We start from the raw sequence: 18,072 nt of genomic DNA on the forward strand, positions 1-18,072 counted from the left end.
TATTGGAAAAGATAAACCACCTACTGAAATCTACTGAAAGCCTGTTTTCGCCATTCTCTCAGGGAACGCACCCAAGATTGCCTGCTCCTACTACTAGCCGCTGTCAGCTTACAGCGCTACTGCGACCCCGGATTACAATTCGGAGGGAATTCTAGGAAATATATAAGAATATTTTCTCTATTGCGAAAATTTCTCTCTTTTCCCCTTTCCTTTTTCCCCTTTCCTTTTTTCCCCTTTCCTCTTTTCCTCTTTTTTGCTCCTTCTCTATACAATTAGAGAAGACAACATTTCTTTTCCCCATACATATGCGTAAATTAAAAATCAGCTCCACACCAACAATCTGGCATTTTGCATCATGTCCCAGTCCCGAATCGTCGAACTATCTACTAGAATTGCCAATAACACCACTAAAATCAATGAGTACCTCAATTCACATGGTCTTCCCACGCCATCGTTTGACGTGGACGGCCCACTCCAATCAATGATTCCCAGAGACAATGTCGATATCGAAGCTGTATGTGTAGTCATCATAGATGATACGCTTGAATTGCGGCGGCTAGTGCTTGGCCCACGAGACTACTTGATGACATTCACTGTTGGCAGCCTTTCCCCACCAGAATTTTTGTGTATCAATAAATCAGCCGATTCTTGCCAGTCCAATGAGCTATTAAGCCAACATGCCATTATCCATTTTGATCTGCTGCACTCTTTCCCGGTTGGCACCGAGGCCAATTTCGCTCAGATTGCCAGGTCTAGTGGGCTTTTGGAAGATGATGTGATCCAGATCATCCGTCGCGCAGCTTTGCAAGGTATCTGCATTGATTTGTAACGAACAAAAATGGAACTCCGGACTCATCGGGAGACAGGAATCTTCGCAGAACCACGGCCGGGGGTAGTTAGGCACACGGCTCCGTCACGTCTTTTAGCTGAAGATTCGATCTTCCGTGACTGGGTTGCTTGGAATGTGGAAGACTTGTGGCCTGCGACAAGTCAAACGGTAAGTACATGATTTCTCCATTTCTTTTCTTTTTTTTTTCCCTTTTTCTGAAAAGGATGCCTTGAATACTGTCACAACAGTGGCCCAAAAGAGAGGGTTTACGGATTATGGAAGTAATTGGTAACCGCTATATCCAAGGTTGCTGCAATGGCAAAACATCCCAAATCCGAGGAGCCCAATGAAACAGTACGTTGATATCAAATGAATGAGATGCCATAGTTCTTACCAGACCAGGGTTTTGCTTTGGTCAACGAGACAGACAAACCCATCTACGAATTTTTCTCCGAGCATCCAGAGAAGGCGCACAGGTTCGCCAATGTGATGAGAGCACTGTCGAGTAGAAGCGACCTGGCTTTGAGACACACAGTGACGGGATTTGACTGGGCAGCTTTCGGAAGTGGCACCATCGTAGATGTGAGTTCCCTCGTTACATAATACATGATGCGCCTCTAACGGTCTTGTAGGTAGGAGGTTCGGAAGGAGATATGTGCATCGCCATCGCAAATGCCTTTCCAGATCTATCATTTGTGGTGCAAGATCTAGCGCCGGTTGTTGATCATGGCAAGAAACGGCTGCCAGTCAATCTTGCCCAAAGGGTAAAATTCATGGCGCACGACTTCCTGACCAAACAACCAATCTGTAACGCCGAGGTGTACGTTCTCCGGTTGATCTTGCACAATTGGTCGGACAAGTACTGCGTTCGAATATTGCGAAATCTCATCCCGGCGCTCAAGCCAGGCGCGAGGATTGTCGTTATTGACAATGTCGCTCCAGCCCCGGGAAGCATCTCGAACTGGGCGGAAACGCGACTAAGGTAAGTCGCTCGTAACGCATGCACCTGCCTCTTGTATTTTATTACCCACCTGGCTCGGGCCACTAATGTTGTGCAGAAACACGGATTTGATCCAGAAAGTCATGCAAAATTCTCACGAGCGTGATCTAGGTGGATGGGAAAGGGTATTCAAGGCCGCCGATCCGACATTTGAGTTTCTTGAGGTAAGGCAGCCCGTAGGATCTACCTTGTGGATCATTGTAGCCCAGTGGAGATGAACGTGGCATTGCAAATATGCAAACGTAGCGTGCAGAGTATGAATTGCCTCACGGAGGACATCAGTAACATTGAGGAACTAGGTGGCTAGGAAAATGGTGTAGGAGCATATACGAGTATGATGAATTATGATAAGCACGCCACTTTGAGGCTTCTGCACTGAACTGCGTACAGGCCGTCTTTACCAAAGCACGCGCATTACTAACCATCAAACATTGGCTGTTCCATGGTAGGTATGAGAGGCATCGAAAAGAGCCCATCCGTGGAGTCCATGAAATCAAAGTATTGAAGTCCAAGATTATCAGTTGTAGTCAGGGTATCAGCACCGTTGCCCAATGGTGGATTTAATTGAGTATGGGTACTGAGGACATCTTGGTGAGATGTATGCGGATCCGTTGAACCATGTGCTGCGGAAGCGGTTTCTTCGAACCACAGCCTTTGCAATAATTTGGAATACCTTGATGCAATATGCCTTTCACCAGTGCTGGCGCGATCAAGACTTGAAACAAATCGTCTCATCATCTCCACCAGCCTGTCATGGTCGTCATTGGAGATTGCACCGGCGACTCTTGCTTTGAAGATGAAGACGGCAGAATGGATTTCATATCTGTTCAATGTGAGAATTTGCCTTCAACAGTAGGATCATTGGTTACACACAGATAGAAGCGTGTGGGCATGAATCGAAGACCTTTCTCTGGGTCAATATCGTCAATCACAGTCTTGAGGAGATCCTCAGCTGCCTCGAGTGCCTGGTATATGTGTCGTGCATCCGGACTCGCCATGGCAGATGCGGGAAATGTAAGGCGACCAGACTCATTCTTTCGTAGTGAAGCCCTGTACAAGACGGCCTGGAACGCAAATGCATTGACATAGAGCTTCAAGTACTGGTACATTAGCATCAGACAAGCTTTGAGATGTCTCGAGGCGGATATAGCGGACCAGCACCGCTTCCATGCTGCGACGGCTTTCATGGTATCATCAATGTACTTGGTATAATCGCCACGCACCATGAGCTCCGCTGTCCTTGATTTTGAAGCAAAGAGTATGTCATGAGCATTCCCGAATAAAGTGGTGAGCTCTACTTGCGCTTCCAATAATGATGAAAGGTCTTCTTCGTAAGAGAACTTTGGTTGTAGCGACGGAAAGTCAGCGGCGGTGAAACGTGCCGAGAGTGCTGGGCCCCGACACCAAAATGCCTGGCCCATTCGTATGGATATCTGGCGGTCTGAAAGGTACGTAAAGGTCCATGCGAGGCGACTCCTGAGCATCTGATCGTCGGGTGTGCGTGTACCCTTGAATGAGCTTTCTTCGAGCCTGAGTGCGTAGGCCAAGCGCACCGCCAGACCTATGATTGACCACGAAGCTCCTTCGCCGTTGCTGTCTTTTTGAGATTCCAGGATAGAGGTGCCCTGCCATTCTCCCAATATCAAGAGACCTTCTACACACCCGACTGATTGGGTATGCTTGGCGCCGAATACCAAATCAAGTATCAGCTGGCGCATGTACTGCCATATTGAGGTGTGGAAATATACTAGGTCTGGGCGATCTTGAGAGGCTACTACCAGAACGGCTGTTAGGAGAAACGAGTCTTCCTCAATAGTTGTGGGCAATGAGTTCAATTGCAAAACAGATCGTGGGGCAATGGGCAGGAAGGAATGATAGTGGTGAGAATAGCGGTCCAGTAAATGATGCAACAGCTCCAACGTCAGCATGCCTCTCTCCAGAGGAGCATAGGTGGCATTTGCATTTTGTTGTAGCGATGCAGGAAAGCCTGAGGAACGTCCGCGCGAAAAGACGGACTCCGGCGATGTCGCTTCGGTACCATCTTCGTTGGCAGCATTGGCGAGTATCAGAAGCGCATCGGACGGATTTTGCAGGTTGCCCTCGACCGGCGTTCTGCCCTCATCCAAATTCTCCGCCTGTGGCAACCGGGTTTGGGTGGCTGCTGTCTCACTACGGCGAGGGCGTCGGAGGCTTGAAAAGTCGCCTCCCCGTCTGGAACCGGCCAGGACACACGACGCTCCTTCGCGCAGGCACTTGACGCACGGGGGTTGTTTGCGACCGTCCAACTCTTGTCTAGGCCATTCCTTTAGGTGCGTTCCACATGCCCGAGAGCTGGAGATGGACTTACAACTCGCATTTTGCTTTGCGTGTCCTGCACCTCGTACAGGCTCGATACAATCTCTGACCAGTGCCTTTGGTCATGTTTCCCGTCGTTGATCCAACCCAAGACCAGGATGTTTACCGCGTAATGGTATACTGAAGGTTGTTGATGATGCCGGGATGGAGGGGCAACGCGACCACGGCAGTAGACGGCTATAGATGGCTAGCGGCAAGAGATGGCGGGTGTTCGGCACTCACATCTCCAACAACTCCATTTGAGGCAGACTACCGCTAGATGATTCGCCCTTGATGACAGGATGAGGGGGCTCGCTAGAATATCTCTCCTGTGATCCATGTTTGCAGCTTGACGTTCAACAAGAGTGGCGCGACCGTGGAGGCTGTAAAGTCGCCTCAATGGCCGGGCTTATAAGTGGAAACTCCCGTTTTTATGTTCTCTTGTGGGAATTGGTACTGAATCATCCTTAAAGAAACTTATCATTTTGACTGTATCATTCAAATATCATCATCTAATCATGCCAGGAGTCGTTGAAGAATCTCTGCGCCAACAGCCACTGCCAGTCAATGGCGGCAAGGCCTCATTCAAGGGCGATAAATATGGCAAATACCATCCCGCAGACCCCCGCAAATTAGACCTCGAGTCCAACTTTGGCCCAATGGACCCAAATACCATTGGCTATCTCCAACCGACTTCTGCAGACACCCCCATTGACATAATGCGAGAACGTTTCGATAGGGATGGCTATCTTCATGTCAAGGGTCTTTTGCCCGTGGAGCCCGTCTTGAAGTGCCGCGCCGCTTACTTTTCCCACATGTCGCCGAGCGGTCTGCTTCAACCCGGCAGTGACCCCATATCAGGAACCTATTCAGGTGCCAACCCGCGAAAGTATCTACCTCCCGGAAACTTGCGTCGACTGTTTGGACTCAAGGACGACCCCGAGAGCGACAAGTATGTGGAGCTCATGATTTCTGCGCACGAGGCCGATTTCTATATCAACTTTTGCAAGATTCCCGAGCTGCGCGAGTTTGTAAGCAAGTTCAACGGCTGGTCCAACCCAACCATGCTGCAGCGCACAATGCTACGAGCATTTGTGCCAAACAGCGAGCTCACACCCGTTCATTTCGATCAAATGTACCTTCGCGCCGGCCCACCAACCAGCCTCACTGCGTGGGTGCCAATCGGGAATATCTCCCTTGAGGGCGGTGGGCTGATGTACCTCGAAAAGTCGACAGATATCGGAAAGAAGACGGAAGATGGCTTTGCAGCCAACGCCAGCAACTTGACAGACGAGGAGCGAGTTAGCGCATTCAACAAGAACATGCATGACGGCGGCTTCCTCAGTCGCGACACGGTTGCCTATGGCAAGGAGGCCAGTAGAAAATGGCTGATGACCGAGTACGAGGTTGGCGATGTCATCTTTCACAACCCGTACATGGTTCATGCGAGTTGCAAGAACAAGGATCCCAACGGTGCCATTCGTCTGGCGACAGATTTGAGATTTGTTGATTCAGAGAAGCCGTACGACACAGTAAGTCTTCCAATCGATATTTACGGTTGCTCAACCGCTGACTACTCCTCGACCTTAGCGCTGGATGAAGGTTTACAGACCATTGGACGGATTATGAGCTCCGAAATACATTTTTCCTATATTTCACTTATCATCTTTCTTGTCTGTATTCTCGCAAAATCTATGTAGTAGTGATGATGGGAACCCATTATGGTTGTAGTTGTAGCCGCCTTGATGTGTCCGCCTGATCTCAAAATAAAAACATGGCTCAATAAGTCTATCGAGGTCAAGCAGCTCATTGAGGCTAAACTTGCACTTGTCCATAAGCCTAATACAGCGGTACTCCAGTATTGATTCCAGACTCCTGAAAATATTCTTCCGACCTGTAATTCCAATTTTCACAAGGTGAAGTGTTGTATTCGAGTCATCCAGACGTCTATGCAGGAACCTGGTAACAGACCATGTACCCAAACTCTGATGGGACATCCGGTAGACATCAAGGACCTAGGAATACACAATGTGTTAACGAAATCCAATGCTTTCAGCGCCATGACCGTGGATCCATGACGTGTATCCCCTCTCGCCACGGCGAAGCGAAGGGAAGTCGATCAGTCAAGACGGGGCGCGTCCCGTCTACAACCGTCTGTCGCAGAGGGGTTGAAGTTCTGAACACAACTCCGCCACTAAGAGGTTGCATGTGCATCTGGCGCCACCTTCCCCATACAATCTTGTTTAGAAAATACATATGTAAATGGAGTAAAGCAGTTGCAAAGCACTGGAATGAAATTCTTACTCTTGGCATCTACCACACTGGGTCTATTTTGCAATCGAAGACTTCGTCCTCGTTGTGCCCTGATGCAGCAATGTTTCGCATTAATTAAGTCATAATTCCAAGCCACCGACGAGCGCTTTCCTGTCCATGATCTTTGGCCAGGCCGAAGTTTCTTGTGTATGGCCGCATCGAGGTGTAAAGAGCCAGGGAAAGTATAACCAAGAGTGAGTGTTCGACCATCAAAACACTGACCTTGGCTGGGTGAAAATGGGCAACAGCGGCCGGGAGGGCCAAGACACATGTAATGTTATTTGGGGCACTACGATGTATCCGTTCCCCTCTCACCTATTAATTCTCAACTCAATTGACTGCTTTACCATATCTTCTTTTGGGGAACTTCCATGACTTCCCCATCTCACCTTTGTGATTCCCGCATTCGATCGTAACCAACTTTGGGATAATGTCTTTTGGTGTTTCTTCCTCCTCCTCAAGCCGCACTGAAAGTACACATCAAGCAGCAAGCAAACGCAACAACAAGAAGAGCAACGAAAACAACAGCAACAATACAGGAGTTTGCGATCAAGTGCTGGGAGTTATCATATTCTATTACACAAACGCTATATGCAGTTCTGGTATCATTGGCGTTCTTGTGGAAGGGTGCTTTGTGGACTATTGGTATGTCATATTGGAACAACCTTTTATTTTCTTCTGGTGTTCAATTACCGGGGAGTAAATTATTAATTCGCAAATCCTATAAAAGCCCACACCCCGTGGCTGGACCTCGAGAAGGCCAAAGGCAAAGGCAAGGACAAGGGAACAGTCCGAGGAGAGACTGGACCTCCTGGTCCCCCGGGCCCCCCTGGCGAAGACGACCACCGGTTGACAATAATCATCGTCCAGGAATCGGCACGCATTGCTATCGCCCTAATTCAAGCCATAGAGGCCATATTGTTAGCAATGATCCGCCGCAACGACTACCCGCCTCTTTTTCCGCCTCTGCCTCCTCCACGACTACCACCCTTGACTACTCGTTTCTCGAAACATCACTCGTTCAAGACACAGGAAATACCAGCCGGAGAAGATTAATACACTGTTTGATCAAAGTTCTGTTAGGTCAGCGAGGGAAGCTTTAACAGGGGTCAATGCTGACTATCACAATACACGCAATGTCAAGGAGCCTCAAATGTTATATATAGAGAGAGTTAGATACTGACGTAAATATTCACTACAGTCTATCCCTGGTCACTAAGAGCGCATTGAACGTTAAATATAAAGAAATATGGATTATTATATTGAGCTAGCTTTGTTTTCTCTTTATAAATTTTCTCTTTTTCCTCTTTTTCTTCATTTCATTTTCTTTCCTTCACAAATTGATCCTTGAATATAGAATTCACTTTTAATCAGAATACTATTATCGCTTACGAATGGATATATATTGAAGTGTTTTAATGTTTATCAACTTTTATCCGATTCCATTTCCAGATTGTTTCGGGCACTTAGAAGCTCTTATGTCACCGATTTTAGAATATTCCGCAGACCCCTTTTATACATCTAATCTTGCACGCGGCTTGACACGTTTTTTGTAAATTTTGAAAGCATCTCATTTGGAATACGAGACAGTGGTTGTCCGTGTTTGTACGATCCCCCTCTCCGAACCACCATCTCCAAGGTCATCCCAACCATCAGTGCCCTGTTCATCTGGTGACTCTTGTCGCCGCTGTCCGTGTTTGCCACCTTCAACGTCGACTATTGTATCCAGAGGATGTGCCGAACCGTCCTCGTACCATCCATATTTATCAACCGAGAGTCCTTGTTTCTGCTCACCGGTCCCTCCAATGGTTGGCATGGCGTTGGGCGTCGAGTTGCCGGCTGGATAGGATCGCTTCGCGTACTCGGTGCCTAGGAGGCGCGGGGCGACGTGCCTGATGAAGATTTTTACGGTGGGCAGTGATGCGCAGATGATTGAAAGGTTTGCCTCGGCAAAGCTAAACGTTGTTGTTAGTGTAAAACTATCTTCTTTTTGTCTCCTCTCCCTTCTTGCTGTGCGAACAGGGGAAGAGCGAGTACTCGAATACGTACATCCATAAAAGAACTACACCACCACCCCAGGTCTGGTCTGTTGTATCAAAGGACTTGATCAACTGGATTAACCTCATGATTGAAGTAAAAACAGTGCTTCACATTGTTAGTCAACGCTCTGATAGACTAGTCATGATTACTAGGTACTTACATTGCACCAATGCCGAAGAAACATACCAGACCAAACTTTTGCCTGCGCGGGATATGTAAAGAAACAACAACCGGGATGGGCACCAGCAGGACCATTGCATCAGTTATGGCTCCCATGATGGCTTGTGCCTTGTAGACTGCCTGGCGGTTGACGCATTGGTAGTCCGTGATGGTCAAGTCCCAGGCAGCCTGCACCGGTTGACATGGGAAAATTGTAATGAAAAGGAGGACTGTAGAAGATATCACAATGATGGCTGCTGTTGTCCAGACCGTGAGCTTGTACCACTTGAGCGGTGCCAAGCGCTGATAGACAAGCAGAAGAGATAGCTTCGCCCCGCATTGGATTGGATTGTAGAGGATCGGGAGTTGATACAAGTCCTTGAGAAACTGATAGAATTTGGTGATTGGCATCTCCCAGATGTGAGTTCCCATGATTCCACGTGCGAAATCCCCTGTAAATAGACGTGAGCGATATGTACTAGATATTTGATCTAATCAGAGCTCGAGGAGGCAACTTACTGATAATGAGACATTGAAGCACAACGGAAAAGATCTATTCCCATAATTGAATTAGCACTGAAATTCACACTTGAACATATGAAACCCACATAAGCAACGAGAAGAAATGCTATAGCAGTCAGCGCTGATACATAAACACAGTGATGTCTCACAGAAGAGCAGGTTCACAACATACCATCATCCATCTGAAGCTTTTTCATGATGAATACTCGTACATAAAGTCTCTGTAATATCGACAGGAGGCTGAGAGCGTTGCCGACGCCAAAGATCCAGTAAGCAGCTACATCGCTGTTTCTCTGGGGATGGTCAAAGTCAACAATGTAGCCATCTGGCGGTGGCATAGCCACTAGGACGCCATTGACCAGCGCCATCGATTGCGAGGTGAAGTCGACAAATTCTTGAGAAGCGCGAAAGGTGGAATCCGCGGAACGGAGTTTTTGATTTATGCAAAGAAAGCCACTTTGTTGAAATACAACATTGGACTTTAATTGAGAATATGGTTTCGCCTCTCCCTCCAAGTCCGACTCTCCTGCCAAGATGCTCTGCCTTTCCGATTGGGGCAAAAGATGACTGCTAGCCTGGCATTGTGATCCTTCTGCTAGGTTGAGTACGTTATGTCATTCTGTATGAGCTTGGTCATATGATTAGGTCCCTGGAGACTCGAGAGAATGTTGCAAGTCTCACCTGCCGGCATTTGTGATTCAAAGCACTGGCGCGAGGCACAAAAGACAATCTATACCATTTATGTCTGCATGTGGGTATAGACGTCTGGGTGCACTGGGGTATAGACCTGGTGTCTTGAGCTTAAGCGAGATGACTATCCCTGCAGATGAACTATAAGCGTAAAACGGTCCTGCATGCGACTTGGGTCCGCGCAGCCAAGCAATTAATCAGATCATCTGATCAAGGTACTTTTTGTCCTTGGCATTCGTTCGAGAGGATTCCGAAGGGTAAAAGTGTTCAACTTCACGTTAATCTGGAGTGAAAGTCTAAATAATGGGAACAGAGTCGATCAAGTCTGGGCATGTCTCTGTGCCACATGGAAATATCTACTCGGTGGTGATGAACAGCACGCAAACTACTACTTTTGTCAGAATCGGCCCACCAGCACTATCAGTTTCAGACTGTTGGAAACCAATCGCGGACCGAGCCGGGGGCCAGAGCACCCGACTGTGCCGTTATGCTGTCCACTTAAGGTTAGGCCTCATGTAGGTATCATGCATATTGTCTTGTCGTTTTGGAGGTTGCAACCTGGTCCAGGATCACGGTCTCCGTCGTGCTTCGTGCCATGCGGGGCACATGGGAGGACCTGGACTCTTTTCTGCTTTTATATACAATGTAGTCTGTCGCAAAATACATTCTTCCTCTCGCGTTAGGCTTCTCGGCGTTGGTCGGATTTCAAGTGCCAATCAAGGACTAATTTCACCATACAGATCGTCAAAATGGCTGTTGCAGTACCCAAGTCACTTGACCCTATGGTCACCCTTCTCCAAAACGAGGGCCTCGGGGAACAGATTGTGGCTCCCACGGATGCCGAGTACACTGCTCGCCTGGACTCGTACTGGTCCAACAGTGCCAAACTGAAGCCGGCGTGTATCCTCCGTCCCAAGTCTACTGCCGACGTTGCGGCAGCCATCAAGGCCTTGGCATCGAGAGAGCAGTCATTTGCTGTACGGAGCGGCGGCCACACCAACTGGGCGGGCTCCAACAATATCGAGGGCGGCGTCACGCTGGACCTCGGATCTCTCAGCGCCATCACCGTGTCGCCGGATCAGGCTACGGCCGATATAGGTCCCGGTGCGCGCTGGCGTGAAGTCTATGCCGAGTTGCACAAGTCCAAGCTTGCCGTCGCCGGTGGGCGTGAGGGCAACGTTGGCGTCGCTGGTCTGCTGCTGGGTGGCGGTAATACCTTTTTCACCGGACGGCATGGCTTTGCCTGCGATAATGTTGTCGCGTACGAGGTTGTGCTCGCGGATGGAAGCGTCGTCACTGCTGATGCTAAATCCAATGAGGACCTGTTTCGTGCGCTCAAGGGCGGCTCGAATAATTTCGGGGTCGTCACGAAATTCACCATGAAGACGGTCAAATCGGACCAAGTCTGGGGTGGCATGACTTTTTATCCCAAGCAGACAATCCCACAGGCCATAGATGCTGTCGTCTCATTTGCCGGCAAAGTCAATGATGACCCCGACAGCAACCTTGTCTGCATCTTTACGTACATGTCAGAATTCAAAGACGTCGTGGTCGCCACGCTGTTCAACCAGATTCAGGGCATCGAAGCAGCGCCAGCGTATGATGAGTGGCGAGCCATCCCAGAAATCATGAACACTGTGAAGAAGACGACTATCTCTGAAATGGCTTTCGAGTATAATATTCCTGCGAATTATCAGTGAGTGTTTGTCAGTTTCGTGCTACTTTAGCGATTGTAACTAATTTGGATCTTCCTCTAGTGCCATATGGTTCACAGCTTGTTTCAAGAACGACAAGCGCATCGTCACAAAGGCATCAGAGCTACATGACCAACTCGTGGAAGAGATCAAAAAAGTAGCTCCAGATGGCGACTTTGTCACCCAGTGCTTATGGCAGCCTCTCCCGAAGCTGTTTTCCGATCAGTCGGTCAAGGCTGGTGGAAATATCATGGGCGTTGAGCGCCAGACGGGCGACGGGCTTTTGTTTCTTGCCACAGCCATGATGAAGACACCCGAACAGGAGGCGGCAGTGCATCCCAAGGTCAAGACTTGGGTCAACGAAGTGAAATCCTATGCTGCTTCGATCGACGGAAATCTGGAATGGACTTGTAAGTGGCACCTCTACATGGGAACTCGGATTCGAAATACCCCTTAATTCACACCACTTACTAACTTGGGTCAGATCTCAATTATGCCGATCCAAGTCAAGATGTGCTCAAGACGTATGGCGTAGAGAATTTGAAGAAGATGAAGGCCGTGGCGGCAAAGTACGACCCCAACCAGGTTTTCCAAAAGCTCTGCCCAGGAGGATTCAAAATCTCCAAGGTCGACATCTAGGATTGTGCAATTATCAATGTTTTGGTTGATTTTTGCAAAGAGGTGACGCATTGATCTCGGTCATCAATCTCTCTAGCTCAACTCGTTTCAATTTAATGTATATTCATGTAATACTCAAAGTTCAATATCCAATATACCTACATGAGCTCTGTTAATGTTGCGCTAATGCGCTGTAATCTCCACTAAACACGGGTGCCGTTGGGGGATTTTAGAGCAGGTTCATGGCGCAATAGTAGGGGTCCTCCTCCCTCATCTGAACAAGCTCAGCACAGTCGCATCGCACAAGGCCACTCGCTGTCAAGCTTCTAGAACAACATCGCCGCCGAAAGGCTCTTTTGAATATTTCCCTTTTGATTTCACATGCAATACCCAATCCGACTCTACCCAGATAGCTCAAGAATACCACACTGCATTAGCACAGCAGCCCCCGTCATTCAAGTCGAGGTGCGCCACCACCTGCGCCGAGCCACCATCGTCGCTGAGCTCCCAAATCTCGAGGAACCCAACCGAACTATCCGTCAGCGCGGCAAAACGGTCCGTAAAGGGACTGGGAGCGACACTATTGGCCGCGCCGCCACTGGACGACGTCGGCACGAGAAAGTTCTGCGACAGGATGGCGCCGTCCGCATCCAGGGAGAATACGGATATGTAGCCCGTCGCGTTGGTGCTGCGGCCGCGGTTCGTCGCCCACAGGTAGTTGTTGCTAAACGACAGGGCCACCTCGTCGGCCCAGTAATTGGATGCGTCCTCGCCTGATTCCAGCAGCGGATACGTAATGTTGGTAAAGGACGGGATCCCCGCCGTCGCGTCGTCAATCGAGTACTGCGCAATCTGGCTCGACCCTTCAAGTACCACATAAACGTACTGCCCGTTGGGGTGGACGGTGGCGTGGCGCGGGTGAGCCGAGGACGAGGGCGCGGTCAAGTTGGCCACCAGTGTCACTTCTCCTGTCGCCTGGTCTATGCTGTGCGTCCACAAGGTGTTGCCGCTGTCGTCTGCCGAGTACAGGAACTTGGAGTCGGGGCTAAAGGCAGTGCCGTGCACCGCGGAAGAGCTAAAGTAGGTGTAGTTTTGAATGGCGGCATCCAGCTTGCCTGTCTCGTCCACCGACAAGACAGTGCCGCAGCCAGCGTTGGATCCGAAAAAGGCCCCATACACGCTGTAGGGAGGGTTGGGATCCGCAACCACGAAAATGGCGGTCGCGGTGCAGTTTCCACCCGACGGAATGGTGGCGTCGTGGGTGATTGAGGTTGCATTGGCCAGCGAATAGCTCACAAATGCCGGGCTGCTACTGTTGCCACTGGTTGAGTATGCTGTAGCATAGAGGTTGGCCTTGTCATGCTGCAGAAGGAGTTTACATTAGCACGCCATCAGAGTTGGAATGCAGACCTAGCAGCATTCGTTGTGGTGATCAACGAGGGCCACTTACACTCAGGGCTAACCACGAGCCAGCGGCAGGGACTGACGTGTTGGCCACCAAATTCAGAGTCAAGGCTTCATCATCAAACTCGACCGTGTATAGCGACTTGGTGCCAAATGTGCCTACGAGAAGTTCGTGGGTTGCGGCATTGGCAACGGCAATAAAGCTGGCAAACAGAGCGCCACCCGCAATTGACCTGGCGCGGTTATACAACATGGCTGTGTGTTGGTCGTGTCTTGGCAAAATGGATCTCACCCCCCAAAATACGATTATACTCTACGCCAATTGAGACTCAAGGATTTCCAAGCCAGCATATGCACAGGAACAAAAGAAGAATAAGCTTTCTCAATTCATGTCCACGACTTGGAATATATACGAGCAAGAGCTCTATTTGAATGAGAATTTGCTTCTCCCCCTCGATCCGCTCCGCGCGACGATCCTTGTTCATCGTCATTGCGCGCTCCTCGTGGCCACGCGTCCAACAGGTTTAACTCTTAGGACCTTGCACCCACTGAAGGGAAGGTATTGGTTTTGCTATATACCAACCTAGAAGCTCCCCTGGTCGTAGCCTCTGTCGCAGCCGTTGTGGGGGAGTTTCTTTTGTTTTCCAGCCTGCGAAAACGCCACGGCCAAATGCCGGGTGGTGTCCTGCCCAAAGCGGGGGTGGTGGGCGAGCATGAAACAAATCATAATAGCTCGGGGCTCGCCTTTGTGGGCGGCGGGAAAGTCAGTGCAAGAGCAGATCACTTTCCATTTCTGGTCATGCCCAATTAGCCAAAATTGTGAGAAGCAGTCGTCATCGGCTGTTTTTTGTTTTCTGTTTCTTCTCTTTTCTAGGTTATGGCCAAGCAAGATCTAGTGCACATCCACAGCATTGTCATAGCACATGTTTCAGCAATCCCATTCCTCAGTAAGCTCCATCACGCTGTGTCCACGCTGGGCTGTCTACAAGCGATGGCTTTCTATACCCCGACCAGAGAGGCATCTCTGCCTCGAGCGAGAGCCCGTCGACCTTTGCACCGCTGCCATCAACAGACCAGAGCGTGATTGCCACCGTGTTCAGTCCATTGTGGTTGAGAATGCCTTCGGGGACAGGATAGACGGTCTGTGGTCCAAGGTTGGCAACTAGACGCCAGACGCATCAGCATTCATTGTCTCTCTCTATCACGACGCAGACTACAACTTACCATACTTGCCAAACTGCCACCCATTGACGAATAACTGTACCCGGTAATTCGCCGCCGTGGTGGTATTGGCAAACACAAAACTCAGCGGAACATCATAGCCGTCGGGAACGTCGAGGGTAAACGTTGTCGTGTAAAAGCCCACGCCGGCGCCTTGCACGCCATCGTCGAATGGGCTAGCCACGGCCCAGTCGTCCACTGGCGGATCGGGCTGGTGGTAACCTTGACGCTCGGCGTACATGGCGCCTTCGTTCCTCGGCCCGCGCGCTAGATCTTGGTAATCCTCCCCGCCCAAGTTACCCGTCAGCTTCCAGGTAATGTCGGATTGTGCATGGCCGGATAGGCTGTAATTGATCAAACCCATGGGCAGCTTGATTCCATCGGTGCCGGGCGCCTCCTCATCTTGACCCATGTGGTCAATCAGCAGGGTAAGAACATTTTGGGAACCAGCTGACAGGGAGTGGCCAGCGAGAGAAATGGTTGATTCAAAAGTATAGTTGCCCTGTGCTACTCCGCTACCGTCCCATGAAGAGAGAAGGGCATTGTTGAGCCAGACCGAGTAACCAAAGCCGCTTCCGCCGGTAATGTTCACGTAGAGACTGGACTCGTTTCCAATCGCCGTAAAGTGGCCACGGTAGATGAGAGAGCCAGAGTGGAACCCATAGTCGCTGGCATAGAGCGAGGTTGGTGTTACCAATTCCTGAGGATTGTTCGTCAAAGTATAATCACAAGTTACCCATTCCGAGTCGTCATAAGAAGTCTGGATCTCGGGGAGCGAGTCAATGTAATACCAATCCAAGGACGCAAAGTCAGGCAGCGCCAGGTCCGGCGGTACATATTCGATATGCGATGTGCGCCTTCCGTCATCGGATTCCTCGATTCCTATTTGTACGCCATTGAAAGACAATGTCTCCACGGTACTGGTCGGGTCAAAGACGAGCTCAATATCTGTGGTGGCATTAATGTCACCCGTCAGAGAAAGAAGGCCTTCGGAGATCTCTGCTGATCGGATCAAATAGCCTCCATTGACGATGACGGACGATTTGGAGGGAGACGAATAGTTGCTGATGGGACTGGCAGCCGGTAATTCCACTGCCCAGTAATTGTACGCCTCGTTTCGCCACAGCAAGTGAACCTCTAGCTCGTCACCAAAGTGTAATAGCTGCCTCTCTTTTGACACTGTCCACTGGTAAATAAATGTGGTGTTTCTCGTTTGGCGATGTTTTCCGTCCGTTGTATCTGTTGTACAGATTGGTACGCGATCGAGGTTGGAAAAGTCAAGGGCAATCTCATGCAATTCGCCCTCTCCGCCGTAGAGGATCAAAATTCTCTTGCCGCCCTGGTTTTGCGCCCAGGTAAAGATTTCAGCAGTACTGTAAATCAGAGTCACACCGCCGACATCATAGTCCGTCACATGGATCTTGGAATCTCTTCGCGAGAGCGTCAATTCTCCTCCGAGCTGCGGTATCGAAATGTTGCCAATACTGGTAGGTACGATGAGTTTATAGTTTGTCGTGTTCAGAGACGTCCAATCTGCGTGTCGAATGACGTAGAAATTCGTCGGCGCGTCTGTCCCAAAGACTGGTGTCGTGGCAATCTGGTCAGTCGACACGTAAGATCCATTGGAAGCGTTGCCTGCCACAGAGGTCAAGTATGCTGGAGAGACCTTGAAGAAATTGGCCTCGAGTTTCGATTCCGAGTACTTTTCCCTCCATACATGTCGGTTCTCCTTGATCGCGGCGCCGTAGTCGTAGGAACTGTCGCCGCCTCGGAAGCCAAGATTACCCCAGTTGGTACCTCCGTAAGTCTAAATGTGTTTTAGTCTTCTGTGATCTTGGTATATCAGAGGAGCCCATGATTACCATGTAAATGTTGAACAGCTTGATGGCAAAGCTATAATTGTTCTTCCACAAGACCCTCACGGATTCTTGATTCACCAAAGCGTTGCAGTAGTCTTGGTTGACGGACCCCCATCCAGTGCCCGACCCTCCCTGAAATTCGGCGACAAAGAACGGAGTGTTTGGACTGTACTGTTGGTGCGAGGTTTGCCACTATGTGAAGCATCAGCTGTCTTGCGATTACGCTTGCAGCAGGCGTAGACACTTACTCCTTCAGGCCACCTAATCTTCGGCCAGACATCCGGGTGTGCACCTAAGAGCTTCAAGTCAACTATGGCGTTCGGTGGAGAGGGGGGGGGGCTTAACTCACAATCATATCGCATCGGGTACGCATCGATTCCGTACACTATAACACGTCAATATCGCAACGATACCACCTCGTACAAACGAGGTCGACCTACAGTCCGTCTCTCCCAGCCCACTCCCCGGGGCCCAGTTTCCCTGATTGAGATGATCATTCACCATTTGCGGCACCACGACGCCGGCATCCTTGAACTGCTGCTTGACGTGCTCCATGTAGTTCCGATTCAGCTGCGCCGGAAAATCAGAATTATTAACACCGGGCCACGTATCGTACTCATTCTCGGGCTGGAGCAGCACCACGGGGCCGCCCCTCGTAATCTGCGCCTCGGCAATGAGCCGCCCGACCTCGGCGGCATAGGCCTCGGTGGCGTCGACGAACTCGGCATCGTCGCCGCGCAGCGGGGCCCGGATCCGCGCCGTCCAACCGGGATACCCGCCCAGCGCCGTCTCGGCGTTGATGTACGGGCCCGGCCGGGCAATCAGGTAGATGCCGGCCTCGGCGGCGGCGGCGAAAAAGGGCTCGAGGGCAAAGACGCCGTCAAAGCGCACCGCCCCGGGCGTGCCCTCTACTAGTCCCCAGTACGTGTAAAACGACACGGCGTTGAAGCCCATGGCTTTGATCTTTTGAAAGACGTCGAGCCATAGTCCCGGGCTGGGTAGACGCCAGGGGTGGAATTCGCCCGAGAATATAAAGAGACGCTCTCCGCGAATCGAGAGCGAATATTTGTCCCATGTTACCTGGAACCATAACTGAGCAAATGTTATGGGAACAATGAATGGCTATATGAGGCTCACCAGGTCTGGCAATTGATCTCTCGGCTCAGGGAGGCCATTGTTTTCGAGTCTTACAAGCCCAGCGCCAGCAAAGGTGAACAAGTACAGGCAACACAGGAACAGCCGCGAAAATGATGATTGAGCCATGATCACTTGGGCCAAAGGCCTCAGATGGCCCGCCTCAAAGTATCTGTACAGGCAGGGCACTGCTCTTCGAGCAATTCTGGTCGTACAAAAGATGACCCAATTGGCAACTTGGACTGTTGTGTTCCA

General features: G+C 50.1%; 7 protein-coding genes across 7 annotated transcripts; 3 read left to right on the forward strand and 4 right to left on the reverse strand.

Annotated features, from left to right (window-relative positions):
- Positions 1–1,144: 1,144 nt before the first annotated feature.
- On the forward strand, positions 1,145–2,047 carry PFICI_14713 (uncharacterized protein; the record flags this gene model as incomplete). Its single annotated transcript, XM_007843294.1, has 4 exons — positions 1,145–1,183; positions 1,232–1,411; positions 1,462–1,811; positions 1,888–2,047. The coding sequence occupies 4 exons, from the start codon at positions 1,145–1,147 to the stop codon at positions 2,045–2,047; spliced, it is 729 nt and encodes a 242-aa protein (XP_007841485.1).
- Positions 2,048–2,246: 199 nt separating this feature from the next.
- Positions 2,247–4,250, reverse strand: PFICI_14714 (uncharacterized protein; the record flags this gene model as incomplete). Its single annotated transcript, XM_007843295.1, has 3 exons — positions 2,247–2,652; positions 2,703–4,121; positions 4,177–4,250. The coding sequence occupies 3 exons, from the start codon at positions 4,248–4,250 to the stop codon at positions 2,247–2,249; spliced, it is 1,899 nt and encodes a 632-aa protein (XP_007841486.1).
- A 431-nt stretch (positions 4,251–4,681) lies between these two features.
- PFICI_14715 (uncharacterized protein) lies at positions 4,682–5,792 on the forward strand (the record flags this gene model as incomplete). Its single annotated transcript, XM_007843296.1, has 2 exons — positions 4,682–5,695; positions 5,754–5,792. The coding sequence occupies 2 exons, from the start codon at positions 4,682–4,684 to the stop codon at positions 5,790–5,792; spliced, it is 1,053 nt and encodes a 350-aa protein (XP_007841487.1).
- A 2,254-nt stretch (positions 5,793–8,046) lies between these two features.
- PFICI_14716 (uncharacterized protein) lies at positions 8,047–9,565 on the reverse strand (the record flags this gene model as incomplete). Its single annotated transcript, XM_007843297.1, has 6 exons — positions 8,047–8,431; positions 8,526–8,621; positions 8,677–9,127; positions 9,195–9,228; positions 9,284–9,303; positions 9,370–9,565. The coding sequence occupies 6 exons, from the start codon at positions 9,563–9,565 to the stop codon at positions 8,047–8,049; spliced, it is 1,182 nt and encodes a 393-aa protein (XP_007841488.1).
- Positions 9,566–10,636: 1,071 nt separating this feature from the next.
- On the forward strand, positions 10,637–12,220 carry PFICI_14717 (uncharacterized protein; the record flags this gene model as incomplete). Its single annotated transcript, XM_007843298.1, has 3 exons — positions 10,637–11,583; positions 11,645–11,991; positions 12,066–12,220. 3 exons carry the CDS (start codon positions 10,637–10,639, stop codon positions 12,218–12,220), a joined length of 1,449 nt encoding a protein of 482 aa, XP_007841489.1.
- Positions 12,221–12,613: 393 nt separating this feature from the next.
- PFICI_14718 (uncharacterized protein) lies at positions 12,614–13,856 on the reverse strand (the record flags this gene model as incomplete). The annotated part of the gene is made up of 2 exons (XM_007843299.1): positions 12,614–13,561; positions 13,650–13,856. The coding sequence occupies 2 exons, from the start codon at positions 13,854–13,856 to the stop codon at positions 12,614–12,616; spliced, it is 1,155 nt and encodes a 384-aa protein (XP_007841490.1).
- A 691-nt stretch (positions 13,857–14,547) lies between these two features.
- PFICI_14719 (beta-galactosidase E) lies at positions 14,548–17,946 on the reverse strand (the record flags this gene model as incomplete). Its single annotated transcript, XM_007843300.1, has 7 exons — positions 14,548–14,765; positions 14,828–16,631; positions 16,687–16,875; positions 16,932–16,975; positions 17,033–17,068; positions 17,124–17,763; positions 17,821–17,946. The coding sequence occupies 7 exons, from the start codon at positions 17,944–17,946 to the stop codon at positions 14,548–14,550; spliced, it is 3,057 nt and encodes a 1,018-aa protein (XP_007841491.1).
- Between the last annotated feature and the right edge of the window lie 126 nt (positions 17,947–18,072).

Source organism: Pestalotiopsis fici, assembly GCF_000516985.1.
Source record: "Pestalotiopsis fici W106-1 unplaced genomic scaffold PFICI_Scf_13, whole genome shotgun sequence".
Taxonomy (NCBI): Eukaryota; Fungi; Ascomycota; class Sordariomycetes; order Amphisphaeriales; family Sporocadaceae; genus Pestalotiopsis; species Pestalotiopsis fici.